Consider the following 17,909-nt stretch of genomic DNA (forward strand, 5'->3'; position numbering starts at 1 on the left):
AGCAGCATATTAATCTTACCAGTCTGTTTGTAAGTTTGTCTGTATATATTGCAATATTAATTTCAATCCATCTGTTTTCAAAGCCACTTGTCCTGTCCTGCAGACAACCCAAGGTTCAGTAAACCTGCATTTCTTTGGACTGCATTAGAAAACCCACGCAGCAAACTCAAACACTGTGTGTCTTTATTAATACATCACAATACACTGTATACAATGAAGAGTCACTAAGAGAGATTGTGGTTTGCTAATACAAACCAACTCAAGTGTCTTTCATTCTTCATTTCCTCCATTAACAAAGAATGAAATTTGGACACTGCTTCACTTGAATTTGTCAACTTTGCATTTCCGCCATTAATCCTGGAGCAATGTTCATTCTGTCTTTATCAGAACTCTTGTCAATAGGATTATTGTTCCTGGGTGTAGATTAAATGCCAGTTCTATATCTTTTGGCGCTGACATTTCATGCTCATTATAGGATGAAAGATTTTCAATTAGCTTAAGGTCTAACCACGAATAAGGTATTGACTTGGCTCTCGGTGTTAAATTGTCAGGAAAGCTTTTATGTTACGGACAGACAGACAGGTTAGTGTAATATGTAATGTCATATACATGAGTAGTATGATTGATATATATATAACAAAAAAAACCCCAATCCATTTATACAGTATGATATCATACTGTATAAATGGATTGTTTTTTCTCAGAAATGGTAGGTAGCCATTTTGGCTTCATTCGCATATAATGTGCAAAATAAAATGGGTTATACTAGCTCTCTTAAAAAGAAAAAGATTCGGCTTGAGAGACATTGGGGGGAAAAAAAAGAGTCCTTCAGAGCCGACACCGACTTGGAGCTAAGATATTCATCTTGATTCCTGTGGCATCCATTCAGACCAACATCATATACCTGCTCCACTGACCAGAGGAGACAAGATATTGGGGAGGGGAAAACTAATCCAACCAAAGAGTAAGAAATCCTTTAAACCTGGAAGCTGTGCACCTGATAGCAATGATTTTTCCCTACAACACCTTCTCACTGCACGACTCCACTTTCAGGAAATAACACCCTCTGATTAAATAGATTCCAACTTGTGACAGAACTTGAACTGGAAAAAAAAAAAAAAAAAAAAAAACATGCACCAGTTCACATTAACCAAGTCCTCACCTTCATTTATCCATTATATAAGTGTGAAACGAAAAGGGACTGTCAGACTGCTGTGGCACTGCCAGAGGGAAACTGAAACAGATGTGTGTGTATGAAGAGCAGCTGCACGGCTATATATTCCCCAGAAATGTGAAACGTCTTTGGATTTATTTGCCAGTTTTCTGTGTCTGTACTGCACTTTCACAGCAGTAGAAAAATAATAATGGTTCAAGGATCTCTCTCTTTTTTTTTTTTTTTTTTTGCTGTTTTGCTTTTGTTGTTCCACTTTCTCTGAAATTAATTATTTGTTGTTGAAGCCAGTGTACAATAAATGATGGAAAAATTGCCATTCTAAATCGCTTCACTCCTCTGTATTTATATTCATGTGACATACTGTATGCATATGCATCTTGGCGAAGAGATCTTATAAGTTTTCACTACCAGCAACCCTAGATCAAAAGGCATCGTCCATATTTTAGACAAGCAAATAAGAATATGACCACTATTTTGAAAGGTGCTGTTCATGGAACTAATATATAGCTTTAGCTCCCGAGGGTCATCTAATTTGTAATATTAATCTAAGTAGAGTTAAGATTTGTTCATGCAGCTGCCATAATGAGCATAACATGAACATCAGCTAAATAGAGCTAGAATGTCACACTATAATCTGTATTTCTTCCTTAATGTTACACTGAGTCAAATCCAAAATAAATCATACAGTAGATTAAATGGGTTCTGCTGAGTAGCCAGTCTCTAATCCATTCGCTCCCACTGGAGAACAAATCCTTGCTGACCTCTCCCTGTTCTGCTCCAAATCACAAGACTTGCTCAGTGCATTAATGATGGAAACAGATGCTAATTATAGTTTTTTTTATATATATATATATATTTTTATATTCTTTTGATTCTTGCAGTGAATTCACTGCAAATAACAGAGCTTGGTTTAGAGATGACTATAAGTGCAACTTTTTTTTTCTGCACTGCATATCCTTATAAAGATGCATTTCAAAAAGCGGTACATGTGCAATTTGATGAGATTAAGAGCTGGATTAGATTTTAACGACATGAATTATCTTAAGCATGGAGGTGCTGATGAACAGCTGTCAGTCTGTTCACCGCACCTGAGAACTCTACACTGAACATAAGCAGGACCCACGCATCGAATCCTCTGGGATATATGGAGCATTACGCTCTCTGCATAAATCACTGGATATCTGTTTAAAGATGATCACTCTGACAGTGTTTGCTTGTCTTCGCGTTGTTTAAAAACAACTCTTCTGGTTGGCTGTTCTTTTTGTTGAGGAATGTTCTGAAGCAGGCTGTTTTTAACCATTTTTGATGCTATTTATCAAGCTGTCTGCATAAATTGATGTCTTCTTCCTCTCAGGTGATTTGAATATCAGTCACATGCTGTGGTGATGAATATTGTCCTCTGCAGTTTGCACCCCACAGCTCATTATCATTATTTTTTTGCGCTGACACGTAGTTGACACCTGTGATGGAACTTCTCCTCCTGCACCTTCACAGTATTCACACCGAGACTTGCTGCTTGCTTAAAGTACTTTTTAACTGAACTGGTTGCGTGTGCCGCAGTTTTACTTGCCATCTTGTTGGATTGGTGTTTACAGCCTGTTACTGTTCTCTCTGGAGAGACGTGTCACCACACTGGAAGTGATCTGCATCGATTCTATCTGCTCATTTCTTTTTAATTAGGTGATTTGTTTCACTTGGTAATTGGAGCCAGCCACAACCTCACTGTTTGTGAAAATTCAAGCTAGCAACATATCATTTCCTTTGTGAAAAATCCCTCATGAATAAAATATTGACTGGAAAAAGCATCTTCCCTAACACACTGTGAGTGGACAACCCATGGCTGAAAGTCAGACCACACAAAGACCAAAATATTTTCTGCTCACGTGGATGCTTTGAACTTATGCTGGTAAAAGCACAAAATTCAGACACTCGTATACCACACACACTTCCCACTTTACCATAATTAAAGCAATCTAATAGTCCTTTCACACCTACAGGGTGACGCAGGTTTAACGTGCGCTCAGGAGCCAATCTGAAGGGCCAATGCAAATCATCCAACCGGTGACCCTCATCAGAAAGGGAGTCGAATGTCATTCAGACAATACTTGGCTTTAGTTAAGAGGCATTTCTATTAAGGATATGGTGGGAGTCTAATTCAGTGTTATTAATGTTTAAAATAGATTTAATCGACTCTGCAGCTGATCTGACAAAGGAAGAGAAAGACAGAGAGCGCACGAGTGGGCGAGTGAAGGAGAAACGTATCTCTCTTCGGTACTTATGTAATGTAATTGCGTATGGAACTGCAGTTGCAGACTTGAGTCTTTGTGAAAGGTGAGAGCCACGGATTAACCTGTGACAGCAGTAACCTATGAGATAATCAGTGGTGTAGGAAATGTTCAGATCCTTTACTTAATTAAATGTACTAATACAACACTGCAAAAAGTACAAGTAAAAGTACTGGATTGAAATTCTTGCTTAAGTAACAGTATGTCTTTATAATATATATATATATATATATATATATATATATATATATCACTAAATTGAAACAACTAACTGACTAATTGAATTGCCTTATCGCTTCAACTCTACTTGTATATACAATGGGATATTTGTATGCAAAAATGTTTATCCTAACTTTTAGCTCCAGCTGTCAGATAATTGGAGTAAAAAGTTCAGTATTTCCCTCTGAAATATAGTGAAGTAAAACTATAGAGTGGCATGAAAGTACTTTAAGTCTTTACTGCAGTGCTTGAGTAAATGTATTTGGTTACATTCTCACCACTAGAAATTATGGGTTATATTGACAACATAATAGATGAAGACAGAGAAGCTAGTGATGATGGTTTGCGCTACTCTTACGGACTATCATGAATCAATTATGCCACTTTTTGATCAGCGTTTGTGTAGCATTTAAAATACGAGGCTTTTCCCCCTTGAAGTGCTGATTAATGTCTTTGGTTTGTCATGGAAAGTCCTTATTTATGGGTTTAGATAATTATTGTCTAGCATACTGTTTACACATTTCTTGATCAACCCTAGACCTTTGCTTGTTCAGCGTAATGACCTCTCAGAAAAAACAGGACATTAAAATGCCTTGCATCTGATATTTGTCTGATAATTCATCATATTATGCAACCGGAGCTACAGTGGATTGAAAATTGGATTGAAACTTGAACTCTCGCAAGCAGCCACAGATCTTAAGTCGGCATGTCAGCTTCGCAGACACTCACATCTAAAGGAATAAAGTATGTAGATTTCTCATATGACTTGCCATCTTTGTCTTCAGCTTGTATGGGGCCCAATCTATAATGTAATGTTAAAAGAAAATTAGTATAAAGCATACCTGCAAACTAGCGCTATCCTCTGTTCTACTTGCATTTTTCCTTACCGTGAGAGGTCTTACTTTCCATCTACAGGATGGATGCTTTTGAACAGCGATGATTTAGACCAGACACGCGTAAAAGCCATTTTACCCACACCTCTGGAGCTAAATGGATTTCTAATGGTTATTTGCACTGTCTAATCTTTGTGGCTTGTTTTACCACCCATTGGCAAAAGGTTAAGTAAATACAAAGCTCCTCTGTAAAAGACAATTCCCTTATTCCAGCACTCAACATATTCTATAATAGCATTACACAAAAAGTCTCATAATGTATCACACAAAATGATGCAATAATTTCTTGGAACTAGGATAAAACTCATCTGACTTTAAACTTAAAAAGAATTCTTTGTCTTCAGCACAATGACTTTAAAACTATATCTGAGGAAAAGCAGCTTCACCAGGAGGGTGTAACACACCATGGGTGCACTTAACAGCGAACCTTAAACCAGCCAATTATACAGAAGCCATGTCCTTTTAAAATAAGGGTAATTTGTTCAAAAAAGTACATTGACATTTTTTTAATACTAGTGCATCAGTCTACCTATGATTTATTGATGAAGTGGTTTTGTAGGCCAGCCAGAAGTTAGGGTCACCCTGGTTCCCTCGACAAAAAGCCAATGGGATTTTTACATTGTCACAGAGCTTCTTTTCTGTGATAATCCAAAAGCCAAACCAAAGTTTATGATACTTATGAAACATCACCGCTATTAAACTTATTAAACCAATATGTAGTTTGATTTAGCTCTTACTTTTTCTATGAAAGCATTTCCTCTGACAAAGTTAGCAATAGTTTGCAAAAAGCGCAAGCATACACACGATGAGGCTGTAAAGGTGGTGAATAGATCGGTTTTCGTGTTCAGCGTGATGACGTTGTACGTATCCGACAACCTCTGTAGTCTCATTTAGCCACTTGTAGGAGATATAAAAGCTTAAAAAAATCATGACTGGGGTATATACTGATGTATTTTATGACGAAGAATAAAATGTGAAAATATCTTGAGCTGTTGTAAACCACAGACCTTATTTTAGCCATTTAACCAAAAACCCATTCAAGAAAACCCACAGACTTCGGGACGATGGAGCCGAAAGTGTTAAAATGTTAATTTATTTCCAGGTTTTAGGACTCATTCCTGCAGCACTCTCAGATTGTTTTCATGATTTTTCCTGTTCCTATGGGCCGTGAAGTGATACCTTACCAGAGAAAATACACTGTTGGACAAATCCACAGTCTGCTGGGAGCAGTAACTCCCTGGTGTCCCTGCTGGTGGCCTGGCAACTGGTACTCCAGCGTATAACACTGAATTGTTTTACATTTTATTTTGTTTTTTATGGATTAAACAAATGAGAAATAGCGTGTGAATTAGTGAGCGATGTGTTGCTGGCAGGCAGATTTTATTATTATTGGACAGAGCCTGGCTAGCTGTTCCTTCTGTTTCCAGTCTTTGTGCTAAGCTAACCATCTGCTGTAGTAGCTTTATATTTAACAGACAGATATGACCAATATTGAGGTCCTCATTTAAATCTCCACCAGAAATCAAATAAGCGTATTTTCCAAAATGACAAGTCATTCCTTTAAGTTCAGCAGAGGCCAATGTGAGGCTTTAGCCGTCTGACTTGCTCAGATCAGTAGGGGATGTTCATCCTGGCAGTTGCAAATAGTTTTTTTGCTGGTGTTGTGCCCCAGCAATAAACCTACATGTAACCAATGGAACAGATCCCTCTGCCACATTTCGGCAAAGAATCACTGCGGAGAGAGAGACTTTCGTTCTATAAAACCGGACCACTGGCAACTTTTCACTTAAATCAAGGCCACTGAATTATTAAGATGATTCAGTTTCTGCTGAGGAAACTGTGCCTTAAACCATTTCAACAAAAACAAACATTTGCAGTATTGTTTTTGTCCCGCATTGTTTGATCTGACTCTTAAAATATGTAAAACCATAGTATTCTCAACAGTTGTTCAGGGTATTAGTGGTAAAATGTGTTGGCAAAAACAAAATTGAGAAAATGTACCTTGAAACAAGTTTCAAAAGGTGCTTGAAGATTACTGAGCTTGCATATGAAGAAGATTATATTTAATAACCCTTAAATAAGATATATTTTTATTGGCTTTTTTGCAGTGTATTTGAAATGGAGCCACCGTTGATAAAAGTTACACCCATCGCAAAGTGAAACGTAGGTGTGTTTGGTAGTTTCAGGTGATGCAGACCACGTTGTTTAAATAGGAAATATACACTAGCGCCCATCTGTGCGTCCATGTGTGTGTTGGTCTTAAAAAAGAGGTCTGGTCAGGCACATTGCTATCTTGAGGCAAAAGACTGCACGATTGACCAACAAACACCTGGTCTGAAATTAACAGCACAGTGTTTCACTGTTTTTAAGGGCCTCATTATCAAGACAGTAATATGCGCCAACATAGGCTCTTTCTTACGACCTGGAAAATCTGCCACAGTGTTTCCCAGTCATCACCAAGACTAAATTTGTCCCACCACAGTTTCATAATGAACAGAAACTGTATGTATGTAATGTTGTGATCTGTGCCATTGCTTCTTCGTAGAGTTGTGGGCGGGGCATTGATTCACTCAGTCCTTCCTTTCCCCTCGAGGGCGCACAGAGCTGCTGTGTGCCTGTGCCACGACTAGGCTCACTGGTCAGTCACATATGCAATCAACTCACCACAAGTATTCTGTAATTCTGTAGGAAACACATTGCCGTTATAATAGCAATCTGCTAAGGTGCAGGCGCGCCTGGCTTTTAAAGGGAATGGGAGACGGTACTCTGATTGGTTTATTTTATGTTGCGCCCCAAAACGCTCCCATGATTAATTTAGAGCCTTAAGAACAACCCTTTTGAACCATGCGACTGTTTTTTTACGCCGTTAAAAAAAAAAAGGAGCAAAAGTGGATATGTACACGCCCTAAAAGCAATTGCACCATGGCTTTAGACTGTGCTCTTTGGACTGTTAAAATAGAGCCCTAAGTCATTAATTCTCCCATGTGTGAGAAAACTATTAACTGGTAAACTGAGGGCTGAGGAAATTACATTATATGCCTTCAAACTGGAGTTATTACTGCCACATTGTACACCCAGCCTGTATCACCCAGTTACGTCATCAGTCTAAAGAAGTCAAACAAATATTGTAGAACATACTGTGCTCCTTGACAGGACATCACCGGGTGAACATTGTGCCCTCACTCTGTTTAATGTGCGAGAGCATCTGTAGCGACAACATTAATTTCCATTTTGTTTTATAGTTCTTTGCTTGCCTAATCACTCACAGTTACATGAAGATGTGCTTGAGCGGATCTAATTACAGATTCACTTCCCACCTGTGCAATTACGAATCTGCAGAAAGAGAGAACACTTTTTTGAAGAGAGAGAGAAATTATTCTCTCTGGTGTGTTCATGAGCAGCAAGACCTTTCATTGTCTTTGCTCGGAGCTGCTCGGCTGTTGAGCCTGTTCACATCGCAACTGAGCTTTGTAACGTGGCTTTTATAAAGTGCAAACAAGGACGCCGACTGGGGTGTGGGTGGGGGGGGTGAAGGGTGGGTGGGGGTTTGTTTCTTTAAATTCCATGACATCCCCAACTCCATTAGTAACACGATCTGCTCATGAATGGCTCATTATTGGATTATGCTGCTTAGTTTCATTAGCAGTGCAGTGCAGTATCAGTGATGCTCCAGTTTGGCTTCTGCATTATGCTTACTGTTTAGTGTGCTGTTTTCCCTCCATTACAACTTTGTACAAGAATGATAGAAAAGGAAGGATGATGAATGTGTCATGTTTTATTTTTGAATAAGAACAGAAATCTACAGCCATGTTTTGGCCCAATCCATAGTAGATGTAGAGATATTTAAACATAAAATATCAATAGAAACTTTCCAGTTAAAGTAATGCTTAATAAAAAAAAAGAATAAGTGAAAAAATTACTTCATGCTGGTACTAGAGGAAAAGTCATTAGAATTCATCCTCTGAGAATCTTGAATATTGGATATGAATGTCTGATATGAATATTTAATTTCATCTGAACCAAAAATGACAAACTCATAGTGGAGCCAGAGTAAAAGTCAATGTATATCAAAAGTGATATGGATTCGTCTTCCGGGGACAATGAATGTTTGTAGAAAATTTAACAGCAATCCATCCAATAGATTTTTTGCTATATATTCAGTTTGGACCAAAGTGGTCCAAAGATCCACGCTGCAAATGTAGCTACAATCCTCCTGAATGCAGGTTGTTACAACAGCGAGCTACATCTTCATGAAGAAGTCTTGTTGTGTGTGCTGTTATATAGTCACGACATGCCCTTTGTAATCCTTGTATTAGCAAAAGATAGTTTTCATATACAGTATTCTCCTTTTCCACGACTGTCCCTTAAAGTCACTGAGGGTCGACAAAGACAACAAACATTATTATATTGTTTTTGAAGACACTTTTAAAGTTTGCCTCTGTTCTTTTGCTATGAATGCTTTAAAAGGTCATGCTTTTTTTAACATTATGCAGAGATTTGTCTGTGTGCGCGTGTTCAAATGTGTCTTTGTGTGTGTCCGTGCACATACGTGCACATACGTGTACGTTTAAGGACTTTTTTTCTTTTCTTTTTTTTTTTCGACCGCTACGGTGTGACCAAATGACAACATGCATTTTTTTCCTTTCCATTTTCGCACCATTTCATATAGCACCATTAGTTGGTTGACTGACCCACAGATGAGCTATGCTTTACAGAATCCAAATTACACTAGAGCCATTTTTCATCCTGTGGAGCTCTTCACAGGCAAAGAGCCATAGATGGGCTTGTTCACTTTCCTTATTTGTCCTTGTCTGCTGGAGGCTTGCCGCTGGCTGACATAGCCTGAATTTAAGTGGACATCAATCTCGATAAAGAGGCAGAGCCCAGAGTAATATTACCTCCTCAGATTTTTTATTTTTTTTTAGCCGTTTAGCAAGACAGCACAAATAAGCATGTTTCACACCACAAACTGAAATGTTAACCTCCGATGTGAAACAAAATATTTGGATCATCGTGCAGCATGTGTGTCTTTTAGTTTTACATGTCTGTATCCAGTAAGGCACAATCTCAGTTGTTTTTAGAAACCTCAGCTAAGAATAGGGCAAGATGTGTCTATTTGCATGGCTGTGTCGTGATGATAACAAGATCTCCTCCGGCTGGCCAGTGGCCTATCTCAGTGCTGCAAAAGTGATGCAGGGAAAATTTGGCTCAGAGTGGCAGCTAGGCCACTGTGGACTGGACTTCATGCACTCTTCATAAATGAGAGTCATTAATTCTCCATGTAGGTAGAATTTTTCACATGCGGCACAGCAGCCCCTCTTCCTCTGGGAAAAAAGCCATACCCTGGCCTGACTCAACCCAATCATCACCACTTCTCATTCTCCTGCTCTCGTCTTTCTCTCCCTGTCTCCTCTTTTGTCTCTGTCTGCTCTCCCTCAGTTAGGTACGAAGACAAAGTTCCCGGCTCCCTCTGTTTGTCGAGCCCATCTGATAAGTTGCAGATAAGTCACCATTGTTGGGAAAGATTGCCATCGCCTCTGATGCTGGAGGCACTCTTCTTTTCTCTTATTATGAAATGAGTTGTTCCCACTTGGCTCCCTTGACCTAAATATTCAGTATTTGCACTTGACAGTTTTTAAGCTTATGCTTGAATTTAGATTTTTTTTTGAGTTTGTTATAAAATAAGCAGACGTACCTGAGGCAGATGAATGAATTTACATCATAATCAGATTAAACAGCAAGCTGTATGGCAATGCCGCATTCAAATTATTTTCAAGAACTACAAGACAAAAAAGCAAATATTCAGCCTTAATTGCAGTTAAGTGTCAAGAAACATGACAACAGATCAGCATCAATGTTAACAAATCTTAATTCTTCATTGGATTCAATTGGAGCTCTACTGTAGAGAAACCATTTGGCACTGACGTACAGTAGTCTGTATATTAAAATCTCAGCGAGCATCACAGACTATTTGCAATCCACAGTGTAAACAAACAGAAGAGCTCTTCAAAGGCTCAGACTTTGACATAATTGGAAAGGAAATGGAGCTGTCTTTTCCTCTGCCATCAGTGATCTGAGGTCCCAGAAGAGTGAAAAGCTGGACAGGTCTCCTATCAAAGACCTGCAGTGTAATTTATTTATTTTTTTACATATACAGTCTTTGCCTCCTATTTCCTCTTTAAATCATTTGCCACCTTTCACAACTGAGTTCTGTGTCTGATGAAAGTTCCTTTGTCTCATGTGTTTCTTACACAATTTCAGTCACTGTCCTTTGGTCTCCTCCCTCAAATATTATCTGTGTCTCCACAAATTATACCATTCTCTAGTGATGGGTGGGGTCAAGGGAGCAGCAAGCCAAATTAAATATATTGTTTCAAAGAGCAACAAGCTGCTTACTGCATTTCAGTGCAGATTAGTTCAACAGTTAAGGCACAAGCATGGAAGATGTCATTGTTTCTGTAGTCTCTAAATGACAGGATGACCTTATTTAGTAAGGAGGTAATTGCAGAGTCATTAAGACAGCCTGCTGCTGAGGTCTTTTCCTGGGAGGTCTGTGGATGGAGAAAACTCTCCTGACAGACTGTCTAAGTACCATCTCCAGGTCTGGAACTTGAACACTTATGAGTTAGTGGTTTGGTGATGTCCAACTCCCTGTGGCACCCCACTCAAATGCAGAACTGCCATTACAAAGCCTTTGGCATACAGACATACTGTATACATATAGACGCTGTGGGGTTTGGAGCACTTTAGCACTGTTTCGTGGCACTAATTAACCCACTTAGCCTCTAAATGTTTACCCAACTGAAATCTGCATCATCACAATTGTAAATAAGTATTAATTAATTAAGTATTTTGAATGCAAAATCTTTTCTTGTCTTTTTTTTTTTTTAAAGCGATCTGAGGTGTTAATTGAGAGTGAGGAAAACAAATGCACTCTGAGGAGATGATAATGGAAAGTGTCTCATGTTCAACAAGGCCTTCTGGCTTGTGTCCACACGGTGATATTAATGAGCCATTGACCTTTTAGTATTCATTGCCCACAGCGGATGTAAATAAGTGCTTGGCTTTCAAAAGTTCTATTAAATCTGTGACTCATCAGCGTTATTCGTTGCGTGCAACATAAAAAAAATAAATAAGTAAAAAAAAATTGTTGACTTGATTAAATTGATCTACATAAAAATTTAATTTGCCCCAAGAAGGATTCATGCCTCATAAGTTTGTGTTACTGGACTGTGATGCAAAGGCGGCGGTAATTGACAAAACTGTCTAGTAATCAGAAGCCGAGACACAATAGTTTGTTGTTTAATGCTATGACCTCCAGTGAAAGGTTACATAAAATTATTATTAATATTGTCATTATTGTTTGTATTAATTGATGAACTGTCTGCCTTTTTTAAATGTCAGAAAATTGTTCATCACCACTTCTCAGAGCTCAAAGTGACATTGACAGTTCCTTGTTTTATCCAACCAACAGGGCATTATGCAAACATATTCAATTTACACTAATATAAAACCAGCAAATCCTCACGTTTCAGAACCAAGAACCACTTTTGGTCTTTTTGCATGAAAAACTGCTTAAACTGTTGGTAAATCTTTTATTGATCAATTAATTGTTATCATACTAATTAGGTAGGTATAGTATTTTAGCATTTGACTAAATTCATACAAATGGAAGTCTGCAATACAGTATGGAAAAACACATTTTTCTTTGTGCAATCAACTTGCTTTTTTCTCTTTTTGTTTTTTTTTCTTATTTTCTGTGCAAGCTGACAGATCCTGACACACTGCAACTTGGGAAAACGGTAACAAATGAAGCAAGACGAGGTCAAAACATAGTGTATGGCTTCACCACGTCGTATTAGCATTTCTTATTTATCTGTTTGCTTCTCTCCTATACACTCTGTGCTCACATATACAATAGTTTAATAGAGCCAAATTCCCAATAAAGCTTATTTTTTTCAATTCTTATTTACATGTTTTTCTGTTTGAAATAGTGACTGAAACGTGACCTATTAAGTCTATATGTTAACTTCCAAGCCATTTCCAAGGTGCTGCTCTGCGCTGCTAAAATCCTGATTTTATTACAATCAAAATCACCATACACATAAGTTGAAGCCTAGGGCTGTGCTGTGATTTAGTTAGAAGGTCATTCACGTGAGCTGCCATACGGTCAGCATACGGAGGTGTGCCTCGCTAGATTTGTTGCTAGGTGGTTTTTTGATGAAAAAAAAACACTAAAGAGGTGTGGAAAGTCATTTAGAAAGAACAACAACTAGTGGAAAAACTCCTGAAACACTCAGGCTGCAAACCAGTGGTGTAACTTTATCACTCAGTCGCACAGCATTTGACTGACCAATGGTGTAAATGCATCATTCAGTCAGTCAGTCAGCAGCATTCACATTTATAGGCCTAGCCCTGCAATTACATTCCAGCCAAAAAACATATGCAACACAACTGAATGAATGAATGATTGAAGGAATAGAATAGACACAAGTGGAATCCCTTTTGCTTGTTTTTCTGATTGTATTTCCCACATTTGCAGATGCATGTCTAAATGTGTAATGAAACCAGTGAACGTGGTTTCTCCGTTTACTTGTGTTTTCTTAAGTTGCAGTGCGCTGTGTTCTCTCCAGTGCTAATAATATTGGACCCTGCCACATCAGACATGACAGGAATGCATCACTAAGCATTTGAAGGGGACCACATAGTACATCTTACTAAAAATATTGACTGAAAATAGAGATGGTCGGTCACATTCCAATCCAATCATTTTCCAAATAGATTAAAATCACTGCGTGGCGTGCTCAAGAAACTTTTTGCCCTTTTGAAGGTTGTTTTCTGTGTGTGAGTGCTTGACCATTTAGATACCAGTAAAAACTGTTTCTTCAACTGAATGTGTGTCTGTTTGCACCTCCTCCTCCACCATACATCACCCCACTTTCTTATCCACTGTTATGACAGATGCCATGCTGCTGGTGGCGCAGAGGCTGGAGGGACCTTTCAACATTGAATCTGTCATGGAGCCTATTGATGTCAAGATTTCAGAGGCCATCATGAATATGCAAGATAACAGTGCCCAGGTCTCCTACAGGGTATGTCAATTAGCTTTATTCCCCCAGAGAACTTAAGTAACACCTCACACAGATTGTTGAAGTCCAACTTCTCACAAATTGAATAGCCAGTAAGAGGGGAGTTTGCTGTAAGTCATCCTGGGCTGTGCCTAAGGTGTGTAGTACAACACGTTCTAATTATGTCCAAGTTTAGGTCTTGTATTTGAATTATATGTTTCAGTTTGGTCAGAGAATCTTAGTTTGACTAACAGTAGTTAATGTGTTTCCTGTGTTTTACTGCATTTTTTCTTTGCCCACAAAATTGTAGTCAGAAAGAAAAAAAATGTAGGGTGGTTGTGAAGATTTTGTCTTCTGCCCACATAGTTTTAGATGCCAATTTTCATTCAAAGCTAAATGCTCTGTTGGCTTTCCCAAGCAGCAGATGCAGTTTTGTTTATGGTTTAAGTATATGTTGTGTTTTCCCAAAAGCCTGTAAAAACTTAACTCTATCATCTTAAATAGCATTGGTCACGGCTCCTAGTTGAATCACCTATCAACATGGTTACCTCAACTTGACGTAGAGTACTGTCACGCCGGTAATGTGGGGTGAATGCTTCACAAGGCCTTAACAAAACAGCATGTTTTCCCTATTTTCCGCATCCAAAGTAATTTAAAGCCCTGACAATTGGGTGCCCATGTTTTTGTAATTGCAGGTTTTTCAAGGTTGTGGCCAGCCAAAACCCGCAGGAATGACTAGGTCTGCCCGTGGTGTTTCGGATGTGTTCAACGCCCGCTTCAGGCCATACAGCCCAGAGGAGCGGCCTACCACTGCAGCTGGCACAAGCCTAGACAGACTGGTAAGGAGATAGAGCCAATGCTGCTATTTTCAGGCAAGACACTGCTTGAGTGTAAACATCATTTGTCTTTCTGACTTGACACTGTTGATTAAAGCGGGTGATTTGCCATCGTAAGCCCTGGAGCCGGAAATTAATTCTTTGTACTTGTCTTCCATTCAAGGCCCCTTATTGATTTGTGTTTGTTAACGAATCAACAGCGTTACCCCAAGAGGGCAGTGGAAGGTGCGGTGCACTGTATTCAGTCCCCTTCTCATCTCTGTTTGCTTGGACAACAGAAAAGAAGGGGATGAAAGAAGATAGATGGATAGATTTTGCGAGGCTGACCATATCAATTGTTTGCTGTAAAGAACACCTTTATTTTCTATCAGATTAGTTGTATGTTTGCTGGATTGGATCTTGATACATGGATTTCCATCTCAAACAACCTTGAAACCTAAAATGCTGCATCAGGGTAAAGGTTAACATGGAGCTGACAGTCCAATTCAGCTGAGAGACAGTTCTCATCACGGATTACCTCTGCAGCCACACTGCCCTTCCTTTCTCCCCTCTAGCCCTTTTCAAAGTGAATCTTTTCAAATTCTGTCTCAGTTATGTTAAAAATACGTTATTTAGAGCTATTTATGTCAGAAGGCCCTAAAACATTTTTTTCATTGTTGACCCCTTGAAGTGATTCAATCAGTTTTAGTGAAATGGCACTCTCTCTCACAGTGCTTAAAACAAGCTTAATGTCTTAGCGCTTTCTGTCAGATTAATAATAGGTTATTTAGTTAATGAAAACATAATTAGAAAAGCAGCAGTTTTTCCCCCCATCTGGCTCTTGGAATCCCACAACAATAAATGAGTTATTTGTTTTATTGAATTCTAATTATGTTTTTGCACAATCTAATTCGTTCTCCACACATTTTCTTGATGCCTTATATACAGCGGTTGCTTTTTTCAGCTTTGTATGTCCATCAATGATTTCCTCCACCTACACTGAATTAATTAAGACTTTCTGTTTCCCTGCCTTTATGCTGCAAACCAGAGGATTGTTTGGAATGCGATGCAACACAGTGTAAGGTTCAAAATTTTATACTAATTTCTGTCTTTTTGGGGACTATTGTCTGGTACTGTTTAATGTATTATGACTGGAAGCGAAAATGTTGTATTAATATTGTGTGGATGGGGAAGCATAGGACTGTATTCTTAGCATTACAGAGACTTACAGTAAACAAGCATTGTGTCCTGTTAATCCCAGTGGTAGGCATGAACAAGTGTCAGCTATAGTCTCATTTTCATCTCACGAGGGATTCAGTGTCACATATCGTCTGCTCCTTGCCACCCAGGAGCATTTTTCCATTAATTTATCTGGGGCTCTAATGCAGGAACTGTTCACAGGTCGATAATGGCCACTGTGGTGTATTACGGTATCAGAGTATCAGCTGTTAAACGCGGTATTTTACAGTCGAGCTGCTAACTCCAAAGGGATTGTTGAACACATGCCATGGTGTCCTCAGCTAGCAAGGATTTCTCTCTGGAGATCCAACATAAACCTTCGTCAACTACCATATCTATTCCAGACACATTCTAGTCCAAGACCCTCAATGCCACAGTTAATAGAGTCAACTCCTTGAGGAAGCCAACCAATCAGCAGGTGACCTGTGCCGTCAGAGCCGGCAGAGGGGAGAACTGTGAGGAGTTGATGGGGGGAGTGTTGGAAGCAGGAATTGCTCTAATGGTACAGTCATGTGGGGGCTCCAGACTGCTCATGAATAAGCGGGCAATTAGCCTGCGTAGAGACTCCTACAGAACGGAGCTCGGTGACGGGAGCTTACCTTCGATGTACGATAACTAGACCAGTGTACCTGAGTAGAAAATTTCATTATCAACATTCGAGTTCAGAGTTCAAAGATCTTTATTGTCCCTAGAGGGGAAATTTGCTTTACAGTAGCGAGCAGGCACACACGCACACACACACACACACACACACACACACACACACACACACACACACACACACACACAACATACAAGAAGACACTGGACATTAATCACAGCACTTATAGCAAACAACCAAATAAAAAAGATGAATCTTTTAGTTAAAGGTGTCAAACCATTGGATTGGTAGCCATAATAAAGTGCTGCTGAGCAGTGCAGTCAAGGTTTAGTGCAAGCATGCCTGAGGAATCCACACTGATCTGATCTGACCACCGGAAGCTGCAAATTGTGACATTTCTGAAACACATTGTAAAAGGTGTTTAGAAACAAAAAGAACATGCTTGGTTTGTTTCTCGGCTCGTTCAGGCTAACATCCATCACTTCAACTGCAATCAGGTTTCACCTGAGACTGAAAAACTCTTTCCATAGATTTAGGAATTCCAGTAAGTGTTTGAATTCTTTTTGGAATATGACATTTCAAATGAGAAACCAGGTCCAAAATGTTATCAAATAATTAAACCTGCATTGACTGTTTTTATTGGCTGCTTGAGGAAACCAAAAAAAGCTGTAAACTCAACACCAGCATTGTAAGTAGTGTAACATGGAAGCAAACAGTTGCCATTGCACACATCTCGTGGCAACAGAGCAACATTTGCATTCATTTGGAGTTGTATTTCAGGCAACTTTTAGCTCTCCACCATCTCCAGGAGGAAATATCTGTTTAATCAAGCCACTGTGGAAAAACAACCACTTTGATTGCCTATTTATATAAGCTATAATAACGTGCTAATGGACATAAATATAAAAACAGCAAACAACAGCTATGTTTTTTTCTTGGTGACAAGTTTGTAGCACCATTAGATCAGGTTTCTGATAATGAGCTGTGAACATGAGTGTTAAATACTGTAGATATTGCCACACTAAAGCAGTGCTGCATCTGTAAGCATGAGAAGATTAACCTTACTGAGTAGTTACTACGTGATGAAATAACGAAGTCCTGGGGGTTATGTGGTTAACCACGTAACTGCCGTGTTCCCAGTTGTGAACTTTCACCTCCTCATAACCTCCGCTTCCTCTATCTCCTGTCTCTTTTATATTGTTGTGCTACCAATGAAGACAGAAATACAATTGTTAAGAGGTCATGATGCCTGGGGATGTTTATCATACAAACTACAAAGATAAGATTGTAAGATTACATGAGAAAACAGGCTTTCTTGCTTTTTCCTCATCTAAGAAGGACTTTACAGTCCCAGATTCCGCTTGACATAAACATATTATCTTTTAATAACATCACAGGGTACAATTTACAATACACTTGTCCCTCTGTGGCCAGATACAATTTAAAGGTCACATATTGTATAAAGCGAGATTTCCATGAGTTTTTTTTTTATTATAAAGCCGGTCTAGGTTCTATATAAGTGCTGTGAAAGTATCAAAGCGCTCAGTCCACAGAGAAAGGCACACAGTCCATATTTAGACACTGTGCCCTAAAATGGGCTGTCAGGACTTCTGTC

The 17,909-nt window shown here is 38.9% G+C and overlaps 1 protein-coding gene across 1 annotated transcript in view; it reads left to right on the top strand.

Moving 5' to 3' along the window:
* Nucleotides 1-17,909, top strand: part of LOC111662190 (glypican-6-like) — an 85,561-nt gene that overhangs the window by 40,140 nt on the left and 27,512 nt on the right. The window contains exons 5-6 of the mRNA XM_023415970.2: nt 13,533-13,663; nt 14,335-14,478. Of these exons, the coding sequence (XP_023271738.1) occupies nt 13,533-13,663; nt 14,335-14,478 (275 nt within the window). The remainder of the gene's footprint in view (nt 1-13,532; nt 13,664-14,334; nt 14,479-17,909) is intronic.

The sequence above is a fragment of the Seriola lalandi genome, unplaced genomic scaffold (genome assembly GCF_002814215.2).
Source record: "Seriola lalandi dorsalis isolate HSWRI2012SDOR001 ecotype SW California unplaced genomic scaffold, Sedor1 jcf7180002054559, whole genome shotgun sequence".
Classification (NCBI taxonomy): Eukaryota; Metazoa; Chordata; class Actinopteri; order Carangiformes; family Carangidae; genus Seriola; species Seriola lalandi.